Source organism: Coptis chinensis, chromosome 3 (assembly GCF_015680905.1).
Source record: "Coptis chinensis isolate HL-2020 chromosome 3, ASM1568090v1, whole genome shotgun sequence".
Taxonomy (NCBI): Eukaryota; Viridiplantae; Streptophyta; class Magnoliopsida; order Ranunculales; family Ranunculaceae; genus Coptis; species Coptis chinensis.
Genome location: NC_141458.1, coordinates 116,868,368 through 116,886,187, shown reverse-complemented (window position 1 = coordinate 116,886,187; position 17,820 = coordinate 116,868,368). Strand labels below are relative to the sequence as shown.

Genomic DNA, 17,820 nt, shown 5'->3' with positions numbered 1-17,820 from the left:
ATATTCTCATTTAAAACGATAGATATTTTAAATAATCAAAAAATATATATATATTGAATATTGGAAATATATTAAGTAAATTGTGGTCGTCTTCTTCTAGATACTATCAAAACTTTTTTTAGTTGTCGTATAAACTTTTTTTTTTGTCAATCAAGAATTGTTTAACAGCATAGCACTATGGCTATATTTTTGTTAGAGGGTCATTTTCAAATGAGTTGTTCTATAAGCTTATACTTCAAGCCATACTAGATGCAGACTTTGTTCCTCCGAAATGCATCTTCCAAAGTTAGTTAGCTCGGTGGGCAAATCACCATTTGGCTATGCAGTATCTTCGGAAGTGTGTGTTAGATGCAGACTTTGTTTTTATTTTCTTATAATTTTAGGTATTTATTACTGCCGGACCCAATTTGTGTTGGGCGGACTCCAAAAAAAAAACGATTATTACAAGTGTGCTATTGGTTTCAAAAAATCCAAAAAAAAACAATTATTACAAGTATGTCATTGGTCTCCAAAAAATTGAATTCGAAACCCCAAACTTAACGACACGGCTAGAGTCGTTTTGACTAAATCCCAAACGACTTGGTCACACCGTTTGGGACTTAGTCCAAACGCAATTCCTACCACACGGTCAAGAGCCCAAAAAGAGAACTTTGAATTTTTTCAAAGTTCAAATCCCAAAACGACATGGCCACACCGTCTGGACTGAGTCTCCAACGATGTGGCCATATCGTTTGGGATTTGAACTTTGAAAAAAATGGCCACACCGTTTAGACTTAGAAAAATCCCCAACGATATGGTCACACCGTTTGGACTAAGTCTCCAACGATGTGGCCATATCGTTAGGATTTGAACTTTGAAAAAAAATTCAAAGTTACGTTTTTGGGCTCTCGACGGTGTGGGCGTCGCGATTCGGACTAAGTCCCAAACGGTGTGGCCAAGTCGTTTGGGACTTAGTCCAAACGACCTAGCCGAGTCGTTTAAGTTTGGAGTTTCAAATTCAATTTTTTAGGGACCAATGACATACTTGTAATAATTGTTTTTTTTTTTAGATTTTTTGAAACCAATGTCACACTTGTAATAATTGTTTTTTTTTAGATTTTTTGAAACCAATGGCACACTTGTAATAATGTTTTTTGGAGTCGCCAACACAAATGGGGTCCGGCGATAAGGAGACCTAATCCTTAGATCTACTATCTATATACTAAAGCAGAGACCTTTAAAGAAGGATTTTCTCTCTCCTATGTGGCACTCTAATATGAGAGTTAGCTTTTTTTTCTATCTTATGTGGCACTCTAATATGAAAGATAATATTTTCTAATAGTCTCCCACGTACATGGAACTCTTTGGAGAGTTTGAGTGTATTTATAATTCTTATATTTTGAGAGTTTAAGTGTATTTTCAATTCTTATATATTTGATCAAATAAAAAAAAATTACTAAAAAAATAGGTAATTTGTAGAAATACGAATCAAACACTTTTAGTGTTCCAATTCTTATATATTTGATCAAATAAAAAAAAATGCTAAAAAATAGGTGATTTGTATAAACTAATTTCCTATTACAAATCATACAATTTTAGTATCTATGATAAAACACCGACTTATTTCGAATATATCCTTAACATGGCTTCAAAACATAGTTAAAAACAATTATACAACATATATAATAGAAAATGAAAAAAAAATAACGGCAAAACAATAATGATAAATATTTTAAAATATATATAATATTGAATGAAACTAACGACAAAAAACAATTAATGGGGAACGGAAAACTGGATGCAAATGCATCGAACTAACCTCAAATAATATTTAACGGGAAATCGAAAATTGGATGCAAATGCAAGCATTAAACTAATCTTAAAAGTAATTAATAGAAAATCAAAATATGGATATAAGCGCATTAAACTAATCTCAAATAATAATTAACAGAAAATCAAAACTTGGATACAAATACATCAAACTAACATCAAAAATAATTGTCGGAAAATCAGAAAAGCTGGATGCAAATGCATTGAGCTAACCCTCAAAGATTAAATTAACGGGAAATCGAAAATTTGGATGCAAGCTGTATTGAACTAACCTCAAAGAAAAAATTAATTATAAATTGGGAACATAATGCAAATCGTTGAACTAATCTTAAAAAATAATTAACGGGAAATCGAAAACCGGATGCAACTGCATTGAACTAATCTCAAAAAATATATTGGATGCAAAATCTCAAGAAATAATTAACGGGAAATCGGAAACTGTATGCAAACTCATTGAACTAACCTCAAACAATAATCAACGGAAAATCGGAAACTAAATGCAAATGCAACTTTATCAAATAATAAATACGAGAAATCGAAAACTTGATGCAAATACATTAAACTAATCTCACAGAATAATTAACGGGAAATCAGAAACTGGATGCAAATGCATTAAACTGACCTCGAAGAACAATTAATATAAAATTGGGAATTTGATGCAAATGTATTGAACTAACCGAAAAGAATAATTAACGATCAATCAAAAACTGGATGCAACTGCAATGAACTGATCTCAAAAAATAAATAATGGGAATTGAAAATTGGATGCAACTGTATTGAACTAACCTCAAAATATAAATAACGAAAAATTAGAAACTAGATGCAAATGCATTAAACTAACCTCAAAACATAGTTGGGTTATATGTTGTGGGAATGTCTCGATAAGTATAGTTTTGTATTTAAAATGATGTTTATCTTATCTCTTTCCGTATGATTAGGAACTCCTTGCTATTCAAGTAGCTTCAATATATATGAACTTCGCCTTATTAGGCAATCTCACAAAAATTCAATTAAACTTCAATTATTAAACAAAACAAATGAAGTTGAAGAATTTTATCAAAGGTGAGTTTTTTTTTTTTAATGGAGAGTGAGGTTTTCACGTTATAAGAAATTTGGTTGAGTGATCAATATAATATTAATATATAATAGTTATGCATATTTGCAAATATTTTTTAGAATAATTAATATGACAACACCCATTCGTAGATAATCTTTGAAGATTCCACATAGTGAGTCATGCATAATTTAAAGAATAATTAATTGAGAAATCGAAAACTAGATAATCTTGATGATCCCACATAGTAAATTAAGCATAGTTTACTTTTTTATGTCATGTTTTCAAGGACACTCTGGATGGATCGATTAGAAGTTGGTATTACACACCACATTGGATAATTATAAGGAAATTGGAAATTTGATTCAAATACATAACTTGAGCTCAAGGAGTAATTAATGGGAAATCATAAAGTTTATGCAAATTGCATTAAACTAGTGATGAGAGTAACTAACGGATAATTAGAAATTGAATGCAAATCCTTGAAAAATATTTATCGGAAAATTGGAAAGCGGTATGCAAATACATCAAACAAACCTCAAATAATAATTAATGAGAAACCGAAACCGAATGCGAATGCATTGAACTTTACTCAAAAATAATTAACATAAAATCAAAAACCGAGATATAGCTGCATTGAACTAACCTCATAAAATAATTGGTGGGAAATCGAAAACTAAATGCAAATGCATTGAAATAACCTCAAAGAATAGTTAACGGAAAATAAAAAAACTGGATATAATTATATCGAACTAACCTCAAAGCATAAATAATCATAAACTAGATGCATATGTATTAAACTAACCTTAAAGAGTTATTAACGGGAAATCGGAAACTGGATCCAAATGTAATGAACTAATCTCAAAGACTAATTAATGAAACATTAAAAAATGGATGAAACTGCACTGAACTAACCTAAATGAATAATTAACGGGAAATTATAAATTTGATGTAACTGCATTGAACTAACCTCAAAAAATAATTAACCGAAAATCAGAAACTTGATGCAAATGCATTGAACTAACCTCAAAGAACAATTAACATAAAATCTAAAATTATATGCAAACTGCATTGAACTAATCTAAAAGAATAATTGCGGAAAACTAAAACTGGATGCAAAAGCTGCATTAAACTAAAATCATAGATTAACTAACGGAAATCAAAAATTAGATGCAAATGCATTGAAATAACATAAAAAAATGGTTAACTAGAAATCGAAGTCGGATGTAAGCGCATCGCGACCGACCTCAAAGGCATAAATATCCACTTTTTAGCCTTCTCATATGAATAATTACAAGTAATTATGAACCCAAAATAAAAGTGAGTTTATAAAAAGCAGACTCTTACATGTATGCAAACCGTATAGAAATTGTAAACTATCGAACTAACCTAGAAAAACAATTAGGAAATCGTAAACTGGATGCAAATATATTGAACTAACCTCAAAGAGTAAGCGGGGAGATTGGAACCTGGATGCAAATGCAATGAACTAATCTCAAAGACTAATTAACGAAACATCAAAAACTTGATGCAACTGTACGTACTAAATTAACTTTAATGAATAACTAATGGGAAATCATAAAGTGGATGTAATTGCACACTTTGTACTAACCTCAAATAATAATTAACGGAAATCGAAAACTTGATGCAACTGCATTGTACTAACTTCAAAGAATAATTAATGAGAAATTAGAAACGGGATGCAACATACTATATTAAACTAACCTCAAAGAATAATTAATGAAAAATCATAAACTTGGTGCAAATGCATTGAATTAATAACCCTAAAACATATTTGTATTTTATGTAGGGGGAATAAATGTCTCGACAAATATAGTTTTGCATTTTAAGCAGTGTTTATTATAATTATTTTTATTGTGATTGGGAATACCTTGCTATTCAAGTATCTTCAATATTATTTTCGCCGCATTAGGCATTCTCACAAAACTTTAATTATTAAACCTAACAATAATAAAAAAAAAAAGTCGATTAGTTTTATCAAGATTTGGTGCTTCCTTTTTATAGAGAGTGGTGCAAGAAATTTAAATGAGTAATTAATATAATTTTCATATCTCATAACTATGCATAGTTGCTAATATTTTTTAGAATAATTTAATATAACGACACTGTTAAGTAAGACTGCGTTCATATGATAAATCTTTTCAAGTGGGAGTAGTGTATTATTTGAGGATATGGAAATAATCAATCTGTTTTAGTGATTTGTACACATTAGTATGTAAGCCGAACGGTGATGATTTACCGCTAAATCACCATAAATCTAATAAAACTATTATACAAGCTAGATCGAGTTTAAAATAATTTTATTTGAAAATTACAGATTAATATTATAAACCACAAAGTGAATAGACTATCTCAATTTGATCCCTTAGTTTCCAAGTACTTATACACCATGTATTTTGTTCATTAAGCGTATTTGGTTTATTTTCAATAAAAAATATATTACGATTCAAAAATTTGCGCTAAATCACCATAAATCTACAAAAAAACTATTATACAAGCTATATGGAGTTTAATATAATTCTATTTGAAAATTATGGATTAATATCCTAAACCACAAATTGAATAGGCTATCTCAATTTGATCCCTTAGTTTTCAAGTACTTATGTATCATAATCGCTGCTCATTAGCGTATTTGGTTTATTTTTAATAAAAATATATTATGATTCAAAAATTTGCGCTAAATCACTATAAATATAATAAAACTATTATACAAGATAGATCGAGTTTAAGATAATTCTATTTGAAAATTACGGATTAATATCCTAAACCACAAAGTGATGAGGCTATCTCAATTTGATCTCTTAATTAGTTTCAAAGTACTTATGTACCATAATCGTTGGTCATTAATGTATTTCGGTTTATTTTCAATAAAAATATATTCGATTGAAATGTGTGTGAGACATTTTGTAAAGCATTTTCAGCCCACAAAATATTTAATAGATCCCGGGGGTATGTCCGGGTCCAAAATCTAGTATATACTATAGTTATACCTTCTTGGCTCTATTTTTCAAGGCTTTACAGAGTCTCCAACTTTTTCTAAACTCTAATACTAATTACGAAAAAAAAAAAAAAAAAAAATTCCAAATCTTTAGATATATATTATAGTTATACCCTCACCAATCTATTTTTTGGAGCACTCTAGACTCCAATTTTTTTCTAAACTTTATTACTAATTATAAAAAAGTATAATATAAATAAATAAACAATCTCATCTATAGTTTCACAGAATGTCAAACTTTTTCTAAAACATATAGCTAATTATGGAAAAAAAAAACTAAATTGCAAAAAATAATATTTTCAACCAAAAACGATTTTCCTGAAATCCTTACGCTACAAAGAATAGTTTCCACACTAATATCAGACGAAGTTTAACATAACAAAGTTTCTTTATAGAAAATGATAATGAAACAATGAAAGAACAAAGGAAAAAATGAATTGAGTTGCTTGAACATTTACTTTATCCATTTGTTAACCACACATGTAATTGGGAAAAAGGGAAAAAAAATAAACTAATCATAAAATAAGTAATAGTGTACACCAAAAACAAATAAAATTGTATTGTATGCAATATATATATGGGCATAACACATAAAGTTGAATCAATTTGAGATGTAAAATTTAGTCATAGTTAAGGATTTCAAAAACCACATGCCACAATAATTACGATATATTCTAATTAAATTTATGAATTTTATAATTTCCAATTTTAACAAAATAACGAGATTCAGTTAAAACGGACGTTGGCTTAAATAAATTATATAACTATTGATTTAGTTAAAATAGACGTTGGGAATAAATAAATTATATACCAAACCAAACCAAACCAAATTACATGTGGAAAATTAAATTATATAAAAAATAACATCACAAAATATATAATAACAATTGGAAAAAAAAACCCCCAATAATAACAAATATTTTCAAATATATATAATAATGCATGAAACTAACGTCAAAGAACAATTACCGAGAAACAGAAAACTAGATGCAAATGCATTGAACTAACCTCAAATAATATTTAACATGAAATCGGAAATTGGATGCACATGCAAACATTAAACTAATAAACTAATCTTAAAAATTAATTAATGGATAATCAGAATATTGATACAACTGCATTAAACTAACCTAAAAAAAATAATTAACGGAAAATCAAAACTTGAATGCAAATACATCAAACTAACACCAACAAATAATTGTCAGGAAATCGAAAACTGGATGCAAATGCATTGAACTAACCCTCAGAGATTAAATTAGGAAAAATCGGAAGTGGATGCAAGCTGTATTGAACTAACTTAAAAAATAACTAAATTGCAAAAGCAATATTTTCAACCAAAAGCGATTTTCCTAAAACCCTTATACATACAAAAAATATTTTCCACACTAATCTCGGGTGAAGTTTAACATAACAAAGTTTTCTTTCTAGAAAATGATAATGAAACTACGAAATAACAAATGAAAAAAATGAATTGAGTTGCTTGAACATTTACTTTATGCATTTGTTAACCACACATGTGACTGGGAAAAAAGGAAAATAAAAATAAACTAATCATAAAATAAGTAATAGTGTACACCAAAAACAAATAAAATTGTATTGTATGCATTATATATATGGGTCTAACAAATAAATTTGAATAAATTTGAAGTGTAAAATTTAGTCATAGTTAAAGATTTCAAAAACCACGGGCCACAATAATTACGACATATTTTAATTAAATTTATGAATTTTATAATTTCCAATTTTAGCGGAATAACGAGATTCAGTTAAAACAGACGTTGGCTTAAATAATTTATATAACTATTGATTTAGTTAAAGTAGACGTTGGGCTTAAATAAATTATATACCAAACCAAACCAAAACAAATTATATATGAAAAATTAAATTATACAAAAAATAACATCACAAAATATATAATAACAACTGGAAAAAAAAAACCCCCCAATAATAACAAATATTTTCAAATATATATAATATTGCATGAAACTAACATCAAAGAACAATTAATGAGAAATAGAAAACTAGATGCAAATACATCGAACTAACCTCAAATAATATTTAACGGGAAATCGAAAATTGGATGCACATGCAAGTATTAAACTAATCTTAAAAATTAATTAATGGACAATTAGAATATTGATACAACTGCATTGAACTAACCTCAAAGAATAAATAACGGAAAATCAAAACTTGAATGCACATACATCAAACTAACACCAACAAATAATTATCAGGAAATCGGAAACTGGATGCAAATACATTGAACTAACCCTCAGATATTAAATTACCGGGAAATTAGAAACTAGATGCAATTGTATTGAACTAACCTAAAAAAAATAACTATAAATTGGAAACAAGATGCAAATGCGTGAAACTAATCTTTACAAATAATTAACATGAAATCGAAAACTGGATGCAACTACACTAAACTAATTTCAAAAAATAAATTTGATGCAAATGCATTGAACTAACCTCAAGAAATAATTAACGGAAAATCAGAAATTGGATGCAAATTCATTGAACTAACCTCAAACAATAATTAACGGAAATCGAGAAAACTAAATGCAAATACAACCTCATTGAATAATAAAGCGAGAAATCGAAACCGACCAGGATGCAAATGTATTAAACTAATCTAAAAAAATGATTAACGGAAAATCGGAAACTAGATGCAAATGCATTTAAGCGAGCTCGAAGAATAATTAGCGATGAAATTGGAAATTGGATGCAAATGCATTAAACTACAACAAAGAATAATTAACAAAGAAATCGAAAGCTGGATCAAATGCATTGAACTAACCTCAAAAAAAAAAATAAGCGAGAGAAAATCGAAATTGGATGCAAATGCATTGAACTAACCTCAAAATATTGTTGTGTTATATGTTGTGGGAATATCTCAATAAGTATATTTTTGCATTTAAAACGGTGTTTATCTAATCTTTTTTCATATAATTGGGAACACCTTGCTATTCAAGTAGCTTCAATATGAACTTTATCTTATTAGACAATTTCATAAAACTTCAATCAAACTTCTATTATTAAACAACAAATGAAGTTGAAGGGTTTTATTAATAGCGAGTTATTTTTTTTTAATAGAGAGTACGTGAGGTTTTTCATGTTATAAGAAATTTGGATGAGTAAGCAATATAATATTTGTATATAATAGTTGAATATATTTTTCAGAATAATTAATATGACAGCACCCGTTCGTAGATAATCTTTGAAGATCCCACATAGTTAGTCGGTATATAATTTAAAGAATAATTAGTGAAAAAATGAAGGGCTGGATAATGTTTGATGATCCAATATAGTAAATAAAACATAATTTATTTTTTTATGTCATGTTTTGCAAGGACACTACATATGAATAAGTAAAAATTGGTATTACACACAATATTGGATAATTAAAAGGAAATCGAAAAGCTGGATTCAAATACATTGGTGAGCTCAAAAGTAATTAATGAAAAATTAAAATTTTTATTCAAATGCAATAAACTAAACTCAAAAAGTAATTAATTAGAAATCGTAGCTGGGTGCAAGCTGTATTAAACTAACGTCGAGAGAATAACTAATGGGAAATTAGAAATTGGATGCAAATACTTGAAAAAATTTATTTAACAATGAATCGGAAGCGGTATGCAAAAATCATCAAACAAACCTCAAAATAATAATTAACGATGAATCGAAACCTGGATGCAAATGCGTTTGAACTAACCTCAAAATATAATTAACGAGGAAATAAAAAACCAAATGCAAGCGTGCATTGAACTAACATCATAGAATAATTGTGGAAAATCTAAAACTACATGCAAATACATTAAAATAACCTCAAATAATAGTTAGCGGGAAATCAGAAATCGGATGAAATTGCATCGAACTAATTAAAATCTCAAAGCATAAATAATCATAAATCATAAACTAGATGCAGATGTATTGAACTAACCTTAAAGAGTTATAAATGAAAAATCGAAAGTTGTATGCAAATATAATGAACTAATCTAAAGACTAATTAACGAATATAAAAAAATAAAAAAAATGGATGCAAATGCATTGAACTAACCTCAATGAATAATTAATGGAAAATCATAAATTTGATGCAACTACATTGAACAAACCTAAAAAAATAATTAACGGGAAATCGAAAACTTGCTGCAAATGCATTAAACTAACTTCGAAAAATAATTAATGGAAAATCAGAAATTGGATGCAATATCCTTAATGAATATTTAACGAAAAATCAGAAACTGGATGCAAATGCATTAAAATAACCTTAAAGAATAGTTAACTAGAAATCGAAAACCGGATGTAACTATATCGAACTACCCTCAAAGCATAAATAATCGGAAATTGATTGGAAACTAGATGCGAACTAATTTCGAAAAGTAATTAACGGGAAATCAAAAACTGGATGTAGATGTATTAAACTAACCTCAAAGAGTAATTAACGAAAAATTGAAACCTTAATGCAAATGCAATTAACTAATCTCAAAGAGTCATTAACGAAACATTGAAAACTAGATGGAACTGCACTAAATTAATTTTAATGAATAACTAACGGAAAATCGTAAACTTGGTGCAACTGCACTAAACTAACCTCAAATAATAATTAACGGGAAATCAAAAACTTGATACAACTACATTGAATTAACCTCAAAGAATAATTAATGGAAAATCAGAAACTAGATCCAACTACATACATTGAACTAGCATCAAAGAATAATTAACGTAAAATTAGAAACTTGATGCAAATGTATTGAACTAACCTCGAAATATAGTTGTATTATATATAGGGAGAATATAATATCTCGACAAATATAGTTTTGCATTTTAAGTAGTACTTATTATAATTATTTTACCATGATTGAGAATGTCTTGCTATTTAAGTAGCTTCAATATCATCTTCGCCACATTGAGCATTCTCACAAAATTTCAATTAAACTTCTATTATTAAATATAACAACCAAAAATAAATCGTGGGTTTTACCAAGATTTGGTGCTTTTCGTTTGATAGAGAGTAGTGCAAAAAATTTAAACAAGTGATTAATATAATTTTCATATCTCATAGCTATGAATAGTTGCTAATATTTTTTAGAATAATTTAATATAGTGACACCCGTTCGTAGGACGGGTTCGAAAGCTAGTTTTAATATATGACATTGTTTATAGAAAACAAAAAACACTTCAAGCCATACTAGATTATGTGTCAGTGCCTCGGTGGGCGGATGGCCCGTTCCCAACACACTACTAAGGCTCAATCCAGTCGGACTAACCCAAAACTTGGAGCAAAGCCCACGAACCGGCACAACAAAGTCTTGAAACTATAGTGTTGTACACCTAGAATCTGAATTGACCTGATGAATAGCACCCCTTTAGCAAAAGGGTATAAGAATAATAGTGATTCCCTGTATATCATTTTACATCCCCACATGCCCTATAGTTCCACGATAAGGATAGGGAGTTGTCGTGAGATCCCACATTCCATGGCAGCGAGTTTGCCATAAATGACATTTTTTTTCACTTCAAATTTTGAACACCCACGGATATCGTGATATCCCAAAACCCACGGCAAATAGATGCCGCCAAAACCATGGTAACTCAATGCCGCAAATATATAAAGATTGCGGAAGTTTGTTGCCGTGATAATGGAGGGATGTACGTCAATTTATACAATTAATAGAGGGTGCCAATACCTGGGAATTTGTCGAAGGGGTCAGGAGTGCCAATCCCATTAGTAAGGGTGTAAATACTGCACCCCATCTTTTACATGGGATCATATAAATGACTATGGGTCGTCAAATTAAACAATGAACAGCAGTTGATTAACAACTAAAAGATTGTAATTATAGTCATTTTTGCTACAATCAAAATAACATTTAAAGTATATATATTCACAAAAACCAACACATTCTAATGTAAGTATTTACAAGATAAGCAAACCTTCGCCCCTATCCTGCATGCTGAATGGACATCTTGTATAGCTAGACATCATCTGCACTTATTGTTTCGGAAGGGTGTCAAAGATATGTCTGTAAGAGCATAACCCAAAGATATAAGTGACCAGAGGGATAACTTATTTTCTCCCAGTCACCTGTAAAAGTATGAGCAAGCAGTTACCTGCCAAGAACAAATCAAACACGAGAAGAGGAACCTAATAATTTACTTACGGCCACTTTGGTATGTACACCTGGTTGTCACTGCTTGGATCCATATCTGAACACGTTGCCAGCATTGCCATCAACTTCCCACCATGCACCCTACCTTCGGGAAGTGAAACTACACTTTGCGGTAACATGTCATTCCTAATAGGCATACGAGCCAGGGGTGGTAACTGCAATGAAAGTTCCAACTGCCGACCATTCCAACATTGCGGGCTGCTTCCACCATCACTCAGCTTCATAACATTAACCAGTCTGTCTTGAATAGCGACAACTTCTCTCATCTTCTCAGCCTTGCTAGGTTTCACAGCTCGGCCTGCAGGTACCAGGATCCCACCCCCATGCACCTGCTCATCTTGCAGAAGCGAATTATGGGAGACACAGAAACCAGTCTTTCCCAGGGCAAGGCGATCACACGGAGCAGCAGATTGATTTCCCAACTCTGAACCCGACTGGCCCCAGGTGCAGCGGTTGCCCCCTCCATGTGCCTTGCAGAAGTCCGTGCTGCCTTGTGCACTCTTTTCACATCCTTCGAACTTACACCTCTTACCTCCCCCATGACGAACACAGAAACTTGTTCGCCCCCTTGCACTCTTAGTGCATCCTAGAATAGCACACCGCTTGCCACCACCATGTGCCACACAAAAGAGGGTACCTCCATGTACACTCTTAGGGCAGACTTCACCCCCTTCAAATGAGCATCTCTTTCCTCCACCATGGCCCTTACAGAATGGTGTGCTCCCTTCCGCTCCTTTAGTACAACCCAAAGCCGTGCACCTCTTGCCTCCACCATGAGCCTTGCAGAGCATAGTGCTCCCTTGTGCACCTCTAGTGCATTCTGGATACTGGCAGCGCCTGCCACCTCCATGAGAAATGCAGAGGCCAGACATACCTTCTGCACTCCTAGTGCAATTCTCCTTCTGGCACCTCTTTCCGCCTCCATGCCTAATGCACAAACCTGACTTGCCTCTTGCAGCTCGGGTACAACCCTCATGATTGCAACGCCTGCCACCGCCATGAGCAATACAAAAGTCTGTGCAGCCTTCAGCACTTTTTGTGCACCCAAGATACTGGCACCGACGGCCACCGCCATGGGCCTTGCAATACACAGTACGGCCCTCTGCTCCCTTATTGCAGCCAACTTTCTGACACCTGCGGCCACCTCCATGGGCTATACAAAAACCAGAAGAACCTCTAGCTCCCTTTCCACATCCATCAAACCAACAGGTTTTTGCATTAGCACTGCGCTGCGGCAGCTTAGCGGACCCAGATGCACAGTTTGTTGAACTTTTCGATATGACTATCATTGTTGGAGAGAGCTCTGAAGAAACTTTACCAGGAACTTGGTTACCAACAAGGCCACTCTGTCTCTTCTCCAATGCATGCCACTGAGCAACAGCATTACCAAATTTCCAGTGAGATGATGTTGAACCTTCATCCACTACAGGAGCTGTGCTACCACTCAATGGTGTCTCTAATGTGACACTAGTTACACTAGATTCAGCAGCTACTGTTGATAAACTCAATTCAAGGTCAAGCTTAGGTCCTGGAATCACTGGGGCACATTTATGAGGACGCAAATACTTTTCATTTCCAAGCTGGAGATCGATATCCAAAGCATAATGTGTCAAAGAACTTCTTGTGCAACCAGTCGCTGAACCAAGCATGCTGTTAGAGGAAGTCATCGGATGGCCAAGTCCAAGAGCCAGTAAACAGCCGTCTTCAGGGCCTAATAGACCGTCACTTTGACTCCATTTCCTCTTAGTTCCCTTTAAGGTCGAAACCAGGGAGGCACTGGGTGATTCAAGCCGTAAAACAGTGTCAGCGCAACAATTTACACCAACTTCTCCAATTTTCATAGCTTTACTCATATTTGTCGAAGCCTTTGAGGCAGAACCAGAATTGAAACCAAAATGCAGGATTTTGGTTTCCTTTCCTGCTTATGTGAAATCTGGACCAACTCTAGATGTAACGTGGTAGCCAGTCCGACTTCAAAGGGGGCTTAAGAGAGTGCTCACATGATATAACGTTAGAAGTACACAAAAGAAAAAAATCCACCCCCACTAACAAAGCCCGATGTATCACAGCGATCCATTTTCTGATATACTAGGTTCTCCCAATCAGTCTCAGAAGGGAAAGACGAGCACAAAGAACCTTATATGCTTCATAAGAACTCTTGGAAGCTCATCATTCTGTTCCAAAAAAAATGACACAAGTATGTAAAAAAGACATAGCAAAAACAAGATAAAAAGTGAGAATATGTAGCTTGTAGAAATTACGCAGAATATCGAATGAGAAGGCAAAAATCTACATACACGAGACCTGAAACACTAAAGAATAGAGAAACATGAAATATAAAAAGCATGGTAATTACCATCAAATCTTTTACTACTGTAATGGTGGACTCATATTGGGTTGTCGACAATCACTAAAGATAACATATTACAATATCCCCAACAGACGTATTACTCTTAAAATCTTATGCAATCACTTGAAGGAGATAACTATAAAACATTTAAACATAAGAACATGACTAACATCTATGCAATCATACTCAAATGAAGAAGTTCTATCCAAATCTTTACCAAGTTTTAATAGAACTTCCAGATGAAATGCAACTGCAGATGCACCCCCTTCATGTACTTCCAAGTATATCTAGTGAATAGGCACAGACTGGTTCCAAGAGCAACTGCCTATATTGAGATAGCTTAGGAAGGACTCAAGACAAGCAATGACTGTAACACACGTCGTAGTCATCATAGTCCCTACTCCATAGCTATATCAGTTTAACTAGTAACTTCACATTTCTTTAGTAATTTCTAAGAAAATGCTTACAATCAAACCACAAAGGAGTTGCGGACATACCATCTTATTTAAAGACACTTATACACTCATATATCCAACTTTCAAGTACCATTTCCACATTTAAGGCAAAAAATGAGTCCTTCCGTTACATGGAACGTATGCAACTCATCCCTTAATAGCCACACATTCCAAATTAAATAATTTCGAGCATGGTGCCATGCCCCTGCCAACATATTATTGAATACATGGACAAATTTGGACGAAAATTTGCCCTGAAACTATCGTAAAAGTTTCAAACTCTTCATAGTGCATTGTCATGCACAACAATTCAATATAAGATCAAAATACACGTTTTCTGTGAATCGATTGCAAACCACTTTCATCCTGAACAATATCGAAGCTAAAAACCTTTCTCCAGAGAAACCAATATAAATATCACAAAAAATCAAAATATTTCAAACTCAATATCTTCATAGGACTAAAAAATTCATTCATGCATGTATAAAATTTCGAGATTACCTGAAAAGATGAATATCGAAAGATACATGGTGTCCGAAAGCCGGCTAAATCGAGATGGAGAAAGTGAAGGAAGGAGAGGGGTGTGTGGGTAAGTGACGACGAGAAACAGAGAAAAAAGAGGGCGCCTCGTGTTAGAAAACAATACAAGAAGAAAAGAAAACGCAAACACATGTGTTTAAAAAAAGGCCAAGCGGAGGGTTTAAGGCGGGTGAATAAAGACAAATTTTCATGCGTCAGCTTTCACGTGGAGTTTCAATAATGTAATTTACATCTTTTTGTAATTTAAATACATTACTTTTTTTTTTTTTTTTGCGTTATCTAGTACTTTGGACAATGATTTTTTCTTTCCGGTAACGACTATCGGCCCAATTCTGGTCAAAAAATGCAAACATGTCATTTTTTTTTTTTTTTGCTACTGTAGCATCATATCACTATTTGGTATGCCACAACAACTGAAAAAACAAAAGCGTGATCCATTTTACTCTCCTTCCCCATTTTTTTCGCTCCTATTTAGCCTTGTTTGAAAATTAAATATAGATATAGTTGAAAAGACATCAACTAACAAGTATCAACACTTAATAAACCATTAATAAACCATGTATAAATATTGTCTTGTAAATTGAAATTATTTAAAATTTGAATATTGGACTTTTTCCCGGATAAAGAGTGCCGACTCGTTTAACCGAAAGTATATGCCGTTTAATTTTCTAGAAATTTGGCTCTAGACACTTTCTTTAGTGTGCTTTTTGTCTAGAGAAAGACCAATATTATTTTTTGATTCTACTCCAATTTTAGCAACACGTCACTTTTTGGGTGTAGTAACTGTTTTTAAAACTTCTTATTTATCTTTTTTATCCTTTCATTTGTAACTCCCAATTTTTTCCACAAATAAATAAATGAAAATCTAATGTGCGCAGGTTGTAGGGTGGGAATTTGGCCCTAACGACCCTAACCCGACCACGACCGACCCGAATTCTAAACTATAAAGCCCCCTCACAACTAAAGCCCTCCACAGAGTTTAGTAGGGCGGCCCGACCTACCTCTAATGCCTTAGAGGCGGGGCTTTATTTAAGATTCTAAAACATAGGCGGAACCACAACCAAGCCCCACAATTGTAGCCCCTGTTTAAATACTTTCATTTATAAATACATTATAAACTTCTTTTTTAAATATTTTCAATTAAAATAACATTGTCCTTTGTAATTTATCACTTTACGCACCCGAAGTCTTTCGAATAACTTGTTTTATATAACAAAACTTGTCAACTTTATGAAAGAAAGAAGAGTTCTTTAATAAAAATAAGACTTTATTCCTTTGATCATCAAGTCAAAGTCCATAACTTATTATACCGATTTTTTTACCGACTTATTTCTTATAAATTATATTTTTATTCACATCCGCCAAGTCTAAAACTAAAGATTTCCTTCCACACCATTAAAAGCGAAAATCTGAGGCGGCGGACATTTGTAACATAAAAAACAACCTTTGTCCGGAAAAATGACATTTGTAATCTCAAACCTTTCTCCATCACTTGTTCAAAAGCCAATATTTTCATTTCCATATACAAAGCTTGAATCACTTTTAAATTAGAATAAAGGTAATATTATATTTGTTTGAATCTATTATAGAAATAATTTATGATATTACAAATAGTTTAACAACTTCCATGACCCTTAACCAAAACTATTATGTTTCTTCTTTATATATATTCTTCTTCCTTTAAAATGATAATATAATTATTTATCATGTATTTCAATGTTAAATGTAATTTTAGTGAGGTTTGAGTCTGAGGAAGAACAAATTCGAACTCTCGATGTACTTGATTCATTAGATTGTGGATGTGCATTTTAAATTTTTGGACTTATCTGAGGATTATTCTTAGATTGGTTGGACTTTGAGTTTGTAGATTATTAGACATTTTGTAATATAAATGAGTTTTAAAAGCTGATGTAGTAAAAAAAAAATATAGGCCGGCCCTAAAGCCTCGACCACAAAGCCGACCACCCTAAAGCCTTTAAAGGATAGAGGCTGAGGTTCGACTTAATATATGTCGACTTTAGGGTAGGGCGGGCCCGACACTAATATCTTAAGGGCTTTAAATGTTTATGGCACCGACCCATTGCCCACCCCTAGCGGTTTGTAGGTGTGTGTGTCAATCAAGGCCACTCATTGCGTGTAGGTTATGCGCCAAGATGTCTTTGCAATCAAATAATACAATTGTCTTATAAAAAAAAATCATTTGTCCTTTTACAATTTCACAATTTGAATTACATCAAATAAAGCTTAAACATGCTATTCAAAATTATCAGAGATGCATTTTAAATTGTTAAGCTGTATTGAAATTAGTTGTAATCAACATGCATTTTTTCCGTTTTTTAAGTTGGTGTTTTCTACATTGTCTTCAGAAATTCATCTCACTTTTAATTTGAATTTTGTAGATTTCGGATGAATTTTAGTTA

At 32.2% G+C, this 17,820-nt stretch overlaps 1 protein-coding gene and 1 long non-coding RNA gene across 3 annotated transcripts; one reads left to right on the top strand and one right to left on the bottom strand.

The window, feature by feature from the left end:
- Positions 1 to 22: 22 nt before the first annotated feature.
- Positions 23 to 12,656, top strand: LOC147513431 (uncharacterized). Its single transcript, XR_015215459.1, has 2 exons — positions 23 to 383; positions 11,024 to 12,656. It is a non-coding gene; the product is annotated as an uncharacterized LOC147513431 (long non-coding RNA).
- On the bottom strand, positions 11,680 to 15,526 carry LOC147513430 (uncharacterized). Of its 2 annotated transcripts, none has more exons than XM_086596479.1 (3): positions 15,362 to 15,526; positions 12,047 to 14,229; positions 11,680 to 11,970 (listed from the first exon to the last, which is right to left on the bottom strand). In XM_086596479.1, the coding sequence occupies exons 2-3, from the start codon at positions 13,906 to 13,908 to the stop codon at positions 11,967 to 11,969; spliced, it is 1,866 nt and encodes a 621-aa protein (XP_086452605.1). In that variant the 5' UTR covers positions 13,909 to 14,229; positions 15,362 to 15,526; the 3' UTR covers positions 11,680 to 11,966. The 2 variants fall into 2 exon arrangements, with proteins under 2 accessions (XP_086452605.1, XP_086452606.1); XM_086596480.1 differs by having other exon boundaries at positions 11,680 to 11,871.
- Between the last annotated feature and the right edge of the window lie 2,294 nt (positions 15,527 to 17,820).